General features: G+C 36.3%; 1 protein-coding gene across 1 annotated transcript in view; it reads right to left on the minus strand.

Moving 5' to 3' along the window:
* Positions 1-3950: 3950 nt before the first annotated feature.
* BMPR1B (bone morphogenetic protein receptor type 1B) overlaps positions 3951-12281 on the minus strand; it is a 38393-nt gene continuing 30062 nt past the window's right edge. The window contains exons 9-12 of the mRNA XM_015824043.1: positions 10024-10321; positions 8651-8826; positions 6310-6440; positions 3951-4094 (exon numbers count right to left, since the gene is read on the minus strand). Coding sequence (XP_015679529.1) covers positions 3969-4094; positions 6310-6440; positions 8651-8826; positions 10024-10321 — 731 coding nt within the window. The 3' untranslated portion in view covers positions 3951-3968. The remainder of the gene's footprint in view (positions 4095-6309; positions 6441-8650; positions 8827-10023; positions 10322-12281) is intronic.

Here is a 12281-nt window from a genome sequence, read left to right on the forward strand (position 1 = left end):
TCTGGTGTCCTTGACAAGGCTTCAGACTCCCATGGTCTGCAGATGAATCGAAGAAGCTTCATTTCTCCATCTACCCACTTGAAAGTAACATCTCATCCCCTTATCTAAGGCAAGTTTAAATACAGAGGCATGTAACTGCCAAAGTTTCACACTTGACATTGGCTTTCTTATATTGAAGGCAAAATTCCTTGATGCATTGTAGACTATTGTGATACTTTCCCCAAAGTATTGCTTTTATAGTTTAGTAATTTACACTTGATGCTGACAAAAGGAAAACTAAAAGCAACCTAGGCAGCTGTCTGACTGCTTATAGATGGGGAAATGACAAATATTGGTAAAAGTTGCAAAGAAGCTAGCTATTTGAAAAGACATTGTCTTTTTAATGAGTATTGAAAAATTTTATTTGGGGAATGTTAAAAGGAAATACAATATTATGAACAATCACAACCCAGGCCTGTTCCCTATGTTTCTGTTTGTTTTATAATTACAGTATTTACAGATTGAATAAGGCACTGGTTCTCACATGGACACAAATCAGTATCGTTAAAAAAATCACATCATCCATCTTCCTTGAACTGCATTAACAAACATTAAATCATTATTCATCTCAAACTTCCTATCCTCTCAATGTAACTGATAGTCAGACAACTTTTTTTTTACTTGGTATTCTTTGAAGAAATTGAAATAACCATGTCCAGGCATTCTCCCCTTTGGCCTGATATAAATTTGTAGTCATGAAATATAATAGGTCCTTAGACAAAATATCCATTGTGGACAGCAGTTTGAATCATTCATACCTGACTCTATGTGCAATTCATTTTTGGAACAAAACGAAGAAAAATTATGGTATCTTTTCATGGCTTTTTGTTTTCAGATCACAGTATCACTGTGAAGATTCACTATTGTGTTTTCATAAATTAAAGTTTTATTTCCACTGTTATTGGCTATTTTATAACACCTTACATTTAATATTCCAAATCCCAACAGTCTGAGATACAAACAAATATATATATTTAAATCCAGGCACCTGGACAGATGTAAATCACACAAATATTCAACTTGAGGATATTGTCACTTGAAGACCATTTCTTTCAAAAATAGCTTTAAGGTTAGCAGTGAAATGATTTACAGATTTTGAGACTTTTAGAAACATTTTGAGAGAAAGACATAAAGGACTTTCTTTGAGCCCTGAGAGGATTTGACTTGATAAGTCAATTATTGTGGACATTTATTCCAAAATTTCCAAAGTAACATCTGCAAATTCTGGTAGTTTGCTAATTAAGACTAAGTAGTAAAGAATAACTACATATGGGAGCAATGAAGATAATGCAACTTGACTATAAATATTGTGTAGGGGCTAATAGGTTTCCTTAGCACTTTATTCTACTTTGAAATGGAATATTTTTCTACAAGTTATTAACATGTACTTTAAATTAAGGAATAGACCCAAATTAAATTGAGGGATCTATACCTCCGGGAAATGAAAGATATCTTGGAGATATGCAGTTTAATTGCAGTAGTTTAACCCAGGTATGATGCAATCAGAGTTTAAATTGGTTGTATATCTCTTGGTTCAAACCATGTAGACGATTCTTTAGAGATTTGAATTCTTAGCTTCCATTAAGCTAATCACAACCATGGCTTGGGTAATTTATGGAAGCCAGCTGTCAAGACACCAGGCACCCAGGAGAAAGAGTACAACTTATGAAGAGACTTGGTTTGTGCATGATCAACTCTGCTTTGGAACAGAAGTGTTCATGTAAAAGCAGCTAATAGCTTCAGAAGTCAAATTGCTTTTAGAATAGCCTATAAATTACTCCAAATCAATGAGAATAAGTCATGCTTAACTGAATGCAGCAGTAAGTCCATACAGGTTTTAAAAGCATGGAGGCTCTGTGCTGTATTTAATTAATGAATCTTTCTAGTTGGCTTTGTTTTCTTCGAGACTGAATGTAGAAATTCCTTCATATTACTAAAAGTGCCATTGTAAAAGAATGCACTAATGAACACGATCCATCCAAATATAGCATATTCATCTCTGAAATTCAGTGTTAGAAATAATTTTTAACTATCGTTTATATTTGCTTTCATTCCAATAATTTATACCAAGGTAACTTCGCTTACATCCACGCATCTTACAAAGAGAAAGGAAATTCAGTAGTTATCTGACCTGTAGAATTCTAACAATTTCATAGATGAAGATTGGTTTAAAAAATGTCCTAATACATTGCTTTTAGCTTCTGCATTTTGGTCTGTGACCGCAAAATAAAAATTATTATTATACATTGCTTTTAGAATGACAAAATGCATGGTGCCTCCTAGTTTTCAATTTCTCTCAGTGAAAGGCAAGGCAGAAAATCTCAGGTCCTCAAATCTATATTTTCCCATTCTATTCTGAAAACCCAGCCAATCTGTGGTTCTGTCATTTAAAATTACTCCTCAGAAAAATTGCTTTAAAAATTACATCAACATTAATATGAATATTGAGAAACTTTTATTAAATTTATATGCTCCCATCTCACAGTCTACAGCATCTCTGGGCAGCTAAGAAATATTTGGAGTGGGGTTATAATCAGGTCACAAAGATGTATCTTTCTTATATGTATCCCATTTATAGCTCTTTTTACTGTTTTGTGAATTTTTTTAAATGAGCAATTCTTATTTAAAATAGTTCATCAAAAGGTAGAAAACTGTACACATTCTGAAACAAGATTAAGACAGGCTGAGATCCATGTTTAAAACTATTTCTGCAATATACTGAAACTAGCAAAATTCGTTTAAAAATGCAAAATTGAGAGAAAGCATCACAGGAATTCTGAAATATGCAGATATTTGCATCTTGGCTCAAAATCTTAAATAACATTATCCTTTTTCACCTAAACTATGGGATTCTGTCCAATTTATATATTTTTTTTAAAAAATAAATAAATAAAAAGAAACGGAGAGAAAAGTTTTTTCCTCTAGGAACATTTCTATCAACACAGTTTATTTTAACTCAATTACCTTAAGGCAAAAAGTTTTTAATGCAATTTTGGGAACAGTTTCATTTATCATTGAAATGCTAGTGAGAATACAAAAGTTCAACCTTTAACAAATGTTCTGTAAGACATTCCTTTCAAAACACGGAGTGTAAAATGCCAAAAAAATAGTCAAAATGACCCCAAGGGCACAGGCCTCTGTCAGAATAACTTGCATAAGTCCCATTAAGTGAATAACTATATCCTGATATCACTCTCATATTTCCAGGAGTAGAGGATACACCCTATGGGTATGACCAAAGCCCATGTTTCTACAAGTATCACAACTTGGAATTGGCTAAGAAAAATGTGTTGTGATGACATGCTCCTGCAAGTTTCGTGAATGTAAAATGTTAAAAAGTTATGCACAGGAACTGCATGACAATATCTTGTGTATTCAAGGCACTGCTTGGCTGCAATTTCATGGGTGAGCCTATTTTCCAGGTGTAGCATGCATCCTACATAACAAGTTAAAATTGGATTTGGGTCATTTTAAGAGTGCAACACATTTTTCTATCAGTAGAAAGTAATAGGACTTTGGATGCAATTTTTTTTTTAGGCGTTAGAAAATAATTATTTCCTTGGACTTTGTAACTGCAATGATTCATTCCCATGAAAATTAAAAAACTTCAAATATTAATAACAATATTAATAATAAAGGCTTTCACAGAAAGCAGCATATATAGTCTAGAAACAATTATCGATACATTGGCTTGCTTCAATCTCCAAGGTAGCTAAAAGTCTTCTTTGTCTGGCCATACAGGAACCAAAAAATTCTCGACTGGGCCACGTTTCTTTCCCCTGGAAAGGTTTCTGCCTCAGTGCGCAAATGCTTTGCCAAAATCTGCATTCAAGGTTCATATTACCGAAGGCATGTCATTCTTCTTCCTGTCTCTTTGAGACACAGAAGGAAAGTCCATTTTTTCTGAGCTTTAGCTTTTGTTAGCTGAATCAAAGCTTAATGTCCTGTGACTCTGACATTTTGGCAAGTGTTTTCTTTACTCGCAGGGCTGTCAGCCGAGAAGCCGGGTTGTGAGCCCAGCATTCAGTCATTAATTTTCTCATTTGTCGTAGGCACTGTGAAAAAAAAATAGGTATATATATATATATATATATATATATTAATCTCTCTCTCATATCAAGAATATTTCAATGGCCAATATTACATATTTGGAGTTATAGACGGAACACTTCAATATGACTGAAAAATCTATTCTAAATAAAAGAACTCCTGTGAGCAAGGAAATTTACATGAAAACAGTCGCATTTTTTGCTCTTTGCTCTGATTATGTAGCTGTTACTAGATCTTTGTGTATAATTCTGTTTAGACTTGGCCTCTGAGAGATTCCCATTCTCCTTCAAAATGAGACTACATTTGTTCTCGAAGCATTTGATGGTTTTACATCAAACAACAATCTGTGAAGATTACACCGAAACTTTCTAAGACAGCTGTAGTTAGGATAAATACCCTGTTTTCTTCCAACATGTATTCAATAGCATCATATCTCTTAAAATATTGGGGATAGGAAGATATTTCAGGGGCTGGTTTGAACTTATAATAAGAAACCTGCAACTTATAGAACATAACTACTCAGTTTCATGCTATTTTAAACCCCGAATTTCTAGGTTAAATTGCTGAAGATTACAAAGAAGTCAGAAAATGTAGTAAATAAACATCTCTGTGGAATTTTTGCAATTTATTACATTTTTTCACTTTTTTAAAAAGCCCACTTTGCCTATGCTCCCACCATCACTCACTCAAGATTGTTTACAACTCTTGCCATTTTTAAGTCTTTTTAAATCTAATTGCAGAATACTTAAGCAAAGACTGCTATTCCCAAATCACAGCTGTCTCCTACAATAATAGCATTACACTGTACCACTTAACAAGATTAATGACCTCTGCATAGCATCACCATAACTGTCGGCAGATTTGTCTGCAATACATCAATTACTGGTCTACTGATTCCAAAACACAATTTTGCTTCATTATAAATTCTCTGTGGAAAGTGTACAGACTTTCTCCCTCCTCCCCTTAAGGAAAATATCAGTATATTAGCTTCAGAAAAGCAATTTCCCATATTAATTTACAAAAGTAGAAATAAGGAGCAGAAAACTCACTGCACTCCCAGACTATCTTTTGCAGAGCTACTATGCTATTTAGTCAGCTTGTAAAATAATGTATATGTATCCATATTCTACAAAGAATTTAGCTAGGACTGTGTCTGGGAGAATATAAAGGGCACATAAAAAACCGCAATTCCCTAGATTCCTTCTTTGAAAAGTAGGAGATCCTTATATCATATGAGCCAGTAGTTATCCAGCCCAGGTTCTCATCTTCCTACTTATCAATCCATCTCAATTCCTTATCACACAAAGTTTGGCCATTCTAGTTAGGAATTCATAGGGTTAAGATTTCCTCACAAACCCAAGTTGAAGAATTAAACCCATTCGGTCAACAGTGTACTAAAAGCTAGCCATGCCTAGAAATGGGTTGGATGATTGTTTTGTTCATGAGAACAAACTATTGCAATATTTCAAGCAAATATGTCAAACCACTGGAGCAGACTAGAGTATAAAAGTTACAAATACTTTTATTGATTAAGGTAACAGTGCTTTTAAGTTCAACCTGACTCCTATTCAACAACAATCCATCAATGCTTTAGAAGGGCCTTTTCTACTTCCTTTTTCTAGGATTTTTTTTTTAAAATTTCTCACTCTAAGCCACACCTCTGGTTTTCCATTATGATTAGGGTTAGAATCTATTTTTTGTGCCTACATTTTATTAAATAATTTTCAAAAGCATTCAGTACAGGTAGTCCTTGACTTACAACAGCTTGTTTAGTGACCGTTCAAAGTTACAACAGCATTGAAAAAAGTGACTCGTGACCTTTTTTCACACTTACGACCCTTGCAGCATCCCCATGGTCACGTGATCCAGATCCAGACGCTTGGCAACTGACTTATATTTATGACGGTTTCAATGACTCAGGGTCATGTGATTCCCTTTTGCAACCTTCGCTCAATGGGGAAGTCAGATTCATTTAACAACTGTGTTGCTAACTTAACACTGCTAACTGAACACTGATTCACTTAACAACTGTGGCAAGAAATGTTGTAAAATGGGGAAAAATTCACTTAACAATTATGGTCATAAGTCGAGCACTACCTGTAATGGATTGACTGAAAAGAAAATACTTCCCTAAAGTATGGGTAGTGTCCTAACATTTAGGTATTCCTTTTCTTCATTTTAAGCATGTGATTCAATTTTTTTTGAAAATGGTCTCCTTACCTCATCACTGCTCCATCTATTGGGAAATGAAGGGCGTAATCTCTTGATACATACTATTTCTCTCATGTCTTCATATGAAGGGTCACTGGAAACAAGGTCATGATAAGGAAGCTGATATTCCTCAAAAATACCTAGCATGGCAAATATATAAATTATGTCCAATTGAACATTCCTGTGGGGTTAAGAACTTACAAATTTAACTAAACTCAACATAGATATGGATAGCAGCAGGAAATAAAAATCAATCTATATTTTACTCTGATCAATATGGTGAAAGAGAATTTATTGTAGAAAGTTGCTCCGGAAATCAAGAAAGACACGTAGTGATTCTTCGAAGCAGATTTATCAATTCACACCTATAGACAAAATCTTGCCTAACTGAAGCAGACTATACCTACATGAAACAAATACTCTGGGAATATTGGGCAGGGGCTGCCTTCACCCCTCTCTAATTATTCGTCATCAAAGATGATGAGCCTTTGGGGCGCAGTGGTTAGAATGCAGTATTGCAGGCAAACTCCACCCATAGCCTGGAGTTTAATCCAGATGGGGCTCAGCCTTCCATCCTTCCAAGGTCAGTAAAATGAGGAATCAGATCGTTAGGGACAATATGCTGACATTTTTAAACCGCCCAGAGAGTGCTGTAAAGCACTGTGAGGCAGTATATAAAACTAAGTGCTATTGCTAAAGCTGAAGGCACTTTTCCAGTAATGTGTTTGTAAGTCCCATTACCAAACCTTTAGAAATAAAATTAGGACCTGGTCTTTTCCAAGATTAATCTGTCCTAATTTTTAGTAATTGAAAGTGCTACCAAAATGCCCAACTTCCTTTTTTAGGTGACTTCAGATTATTAGAATAGATCTACATGCTAGGCCCCTTTAAAAAGGATACCACAATATGCCAATTTCAGTTTACAAACATTTAAACATTAAACAGTCATAAGAAAAAGAACAGAATAAAAAAAAAAATAGGATTAGCATTCCAAATCTTCCTGAATCCAGAATTAATTTTCTATCAGGATACGTGTTCCCTCCTACACACTTGCAGGCCTTCTAAAGCCAAATAACACCTGTAGTGCCTATATTTCTGCTCTTAAATTTAATCTCCTTGTTAATCATGGTACCTAAGTAAAATCAACCTCATTGTATTTTTGCTCAAACAACAGCTGTTCTCTTGCTTTAGCAGTAATTTTTATAACCACAAGAGTTCCCATAAATGAACTCCAAATTCCCACTACAATTATGAAATATGGCATCTTTAAAAGAGTCTATTAAAATAGAGAATAAATCTTTATGGGCTAAGTAAGACCTTCCAGAAAAGGAATAATAAGTCCCAAGAGTAGAAAGGGACTTAGTTTAGTGCCACCAATTATTTTTACAACGCTATTATAATTCTTTTTCTTTCTTGTTAAAAAAAAACCCCAAATGTTTTCTGGAGAATAGTTTGTATTAACCGGCTGCAGCAAAAATAAATTTTATGGCACCTTAAAAATCTAATTACAGGTAGTCCTTGGCTTACAAACCCATTTGTTTGGTAACCGTTCGAGGTTACAAGGGAAGTGAAAAAAATGACTTACAACTGGTCCTTGTACTTATAGTCCAGTGATGGCAAACCTTTTAGAGACCAAGTGCACAAAAACTTCCCCACCCTGCCCCTTACTGCCACTTACTGCCTCCACAGCCTGCTGCAGACTGCCCAGGCGCCCCTGCAAGCCATGGTGGCCACACCTTCCACCCACACCCCACAGCATCATCCACACGCGATGGGACGCAAGGGCAGAGTCTTGTCCCTACTGCCCGATTGCCATGTCCTTGGCTGTGCTGCTCCATGCGGGACGCCCCCTCGGGCAACTCTCCTCCGGAGGGGCTGTTGGTGAGGAGGGGGCTGGGGCAACGGCGCGCGTGCCCAGAGAGGGGGCTCTCAGTGTCGCCTCTGGCACGCGTGCCATAGGTTCGCCACCACTGTTATAGTCCCTGCAATCAGATGATTGGGCTTTTGGCAGCTGGCATATATTCATGATGGCTACAGCATCCTGGGATCATGTGAATGTCATCTGTGATCTTCCCAGCCAGCTTTCCAGCAAGTAAGCCGATAGAAGAAGTCAGACTTGCTTAACGACCACATAGTTAACTTATCCACTGCAGTAATTCACTTAACAATTATGGCAAATAGGGTCGTAAAAGTCAGGGGTGACTTGTTTAACAACTGCCTTGCCTTTACCTAGAGGTGATCATTAAGTCGAGGACTACGTGTAATACATTCCAACATGAACTTTGTACTGTAGATACTGAAAGCTGATAATGTACTGTTAAAGGCATGCAGCCATGCCTAAAATATTTACCTCCGGAAACACATCTCCTTGCTATTTCCCAAAGGATGAGTCCAAAGCTGTACATATCAGCCATAATATATGACTGAAAGTGATTTCGATTCAAGCTTTCATCCAGCACTTCTGGGGGCATGTAACGTTTGGTTCCCACTCTGGTGTTTGGTGGGATATCCACTTCATTTGTATCACTGTAAAATGGGGGGGGGAGTGTTTAAAGACACAAAAGTTAAGTATGCAGTTTCTCTTCAAAAACCAAAACTGCTATTAAAAGAGAAATACCCATTCACATTACATTAAGCGTTCAATTGCAAAATTCAGAATTCAGCAGAGGATGCTGGAGATTTTTCTGAGAGTTTGTGGGCAACAAATTGGAATTCTGATGCTGGGGTTTATAATTTTATTTCTCTTACAAGTACCTTAAGGTGCCTCAGATGCTAAGGCTTTCATGGAGGGTAACAAAAAACTAAATAATTACTCTTCATAATCTTAAAGAAGATATACTGTGGATATAAGATACATAGCTAATAAAAATGTTTAGTAACGGAACCATCTATATTAATGTGTCTGCATCACCATCAGAATCAGAATTGAGATGGAAGGGACCCTGGAGACTCTATACCATTTCAGACAAATGGTTCTTCTTAAAAACTTCCAATGATGAAGCACCTACAACTTTTGAAGGCAAGCTGTTCCACTGGTTATTATTCCCACTATTAGGAAGTTTCTCTTTAATTCCAGGTTGCTTTTCTCCTTGATTAGTTTCCTTCCATTGTTTCTCGTCCTGCCTTCTGGTGCTTCGGAAAATAAGTTGATTCCCCTTGTCTTTGTGGCAGCCCCTCAAATACTGCAATACTGCTATCATGTCACCCCTAGTCCTTCTTTTCACTAGATTAGACATACCCAATTCCTGCAACTGTTCTTCATATGTTTTAGTCTCCAGGCCTTTAATCATCTTAGTTGCTCTTCTTTCCACTTTTTCCAAAGTCTTGACATCGTTTTTGTAACGTGGTGACCAAAACTGGATGCAGTATTCAAAGTGTGGCCTTATCTCACATGCACCTGTGCTGTGGCAGTATAATTCAAACTACTGAAGAGACAGTCTTCATTTGAAAATATATTAGTTGAAACTGGTTTATTCTTGTGACGCCACAAAATTCACACACCCTGCCACTCTACTCCTTCTAGTGAGTAGTATCATCATAGGAGAGCTTCAAGTGGCCTTCTGAAATGGTACTTCTCAAAATTGTTCACTCCTACCACAAAAGACTGGTTGCTAGAGAGGATGGACAGCATTTCAAAGATCTATATAACTTTCTCCCTTTTTTTCTCTTTAAAAAAATGTTTAACAGACTTAGCTTCATTAAGGCATGCAGTATTTTACCCACCTAATGAATTTAACCGCCAGACCAAGATCTGCTACACAGCAAGTTCCATTTTTCTTCACCAGAATGTTTTTACTTTTGAGGTCCCGATGAGCAATTGCTGGTTTGCCTTGGGTGCTGAAGATCTCAGTATGCAAGTGGCACAGTCCACTGATAGAGGAATATGCCAATTTCAGCATTGCTTTTGTATCCAAGGTAGTAGATTTTAGGTAATCATACAGAGATCCGTTTTCATGATAATCGGTGATAAGATAAAGCTGTGTCCAAGATCCGGTTCCTTTAATATCTGCAGCAATGAATCCTGTAAGAGAAAATTAAAACAAGACTTTTCTAAAAGATAAAGGTAAAGGTTGCCCCTATCCAATCATATCTAACTCTAGGGAGCAGTGCTCATCTCCGTTTCTTAGCTGAGGGAGCCATCATTGTCTGAAGACACTTCCGTGATCATGTGGCACCAGCACGTTAATATGCCAAAGGAGCACGGAACACCGTTACCTTCCCATTGAAGTGGTACCTATTTATCTACTTGCTTTTGTATGTTTTCAAATTGCTAGGTGGGCGGGAGCTGGGGCAAGTAATGGAAGCTCACCCCATCACATAGCACTCAGATCTCAAACCCAGCTTTCCAGCTGACAAACTCAACATCTTTAACTGCTGAATCATTGTGCCCCCTTAAGACTTTTCTAATATCATTAGTAATTTTAAGAAACAGAAAACCCAGATCCCCTAGCACATAAACATTTAAATGGCATAACATTTAATAATTACAATAAATCCTTAGCATTGCAATGTAGCACCCTATGCTCAGTACAGTTCATTAGAATGTGATAGATTCTGAATTCTTTGTATTTAATCCAAAAGTACATTAATATATTAAACTGTATAATAACACCGTTATTATCAATACTTAAGGTTATTAAGAAATTGTAGGACAGGTTTGTATTAGAGTAAGATTTGCAGCCAACACATTGTAAACATTGTCTTTGGTGTCCAATATATCTGAAAAAATATTAATCTCATCTTAATATCACAATATCACATACTCCATAGTCTTTTAGCCATTAAATAGTCTATTTTAAAAATAGTTTTTATTCCAGGATTCTTATTCATATAATTTACAATAATTTTAACTCAGCTCAGTCACATCAGGAAAACTAATGCTTTTATTTAATTGCCATTTGATCTTTACTAAATAGCATTTGCTTCTGAACTAATGAAAGCTTTTTCTGTAGAGGAAGATCTGGAACTATCAGTATCTTCTTTGCTTTCTATTCAAGGATTCCAACTTTTTATGACAAACGCAGAACATAGTCCCGTACTATAAATCTTTGAAATCTCACAAGAATGCTAGATTATATGAAAAAAATGGAAATAGAAGCCCAGCTATAAACAGGTTCAGTTGCAAGCTTATATTCTGGCTGCAATGATAAAAAAAATATCTTAAATACTTATTTTTCCCTGAAAGGAAAATGGTAAAATCTGAAAGAAAGATAATAGCCATAGAAATAGTGCTTTTCAGCCCTTTCTAAGCAGTTTACAGAGTCAATATATTGGCCCCAACAATCTGGGTCCTCATTTTACTGACTTTGGAAAGATGGAAGGCTGAGTCAACCTTGAGCCGGTGAGATTCAAACTGCCAAACTGCTGGTAGCCAGCAGTCAGCAGAAGTACCCTGCAGTACTGTATTCTAACCATTGCACCACTAAATATATTATTTTTCTTTCTGTTTTATCTTTCTGCTTAAAAGCAATGCTCAACCTACCTCGAGCTATAATCAGGTTGGAAACAAAAGTGAATAATTATTTTTCTGTCCCCCTTTTTGCTTTCTTTTTTTTGTTTACTCTCTTTTACCCCTTCCTCCCAATTTGGACTGTCAGGGAGAAAGAGACAGTTCTTTCCAAGTTGAAAACTAATTATTTGTGAGTGCTGTCATTCTTCCCATTGCTCCATTTGTGGCACTATTTCTATCCTTTCCAAGGTTTTAACAAAGTGCATTATATCTCCTTCTGTCATTCTGTCCATTTCAGTCCCCATACACTCCATAGACTGCCTGTCTCTTACTCTTTATATTATGTAGTGTTTTTCTTTTGTCTTCCTTGAAATGAAATGACTGTGACAGAAGATGTAGGTGATCGAAACAAGCTCTCATTTTTCTTCTCTGTGTATTTTAATTCAAAACTAGAGTCTTATCTTTTGGTCCCAGGTCTTTAACTTTAAGGCAGACTTGTGGACTTCAATTCCCAGAATTCCTCAGCCAGGCA

Source organism: Protobothrops mucrosquamatus, unplaced genomic scaffold (genome assembly GCF_001527695.2).
Source record: "Protobothrops mucrosquamatus isolate PMUCROS unplaced genomic scaffold, P.Mucros_1.0 scaffold2094, whole genome shotgun sequence".
NCBI classification, from domain to species: domain Eukaryota; kingdom Metazoa; phylum Chordata; class Lepidosauria; order Squamata; family Viperidae; genus Protobothrops; species Protobothrops mucrosquamatus.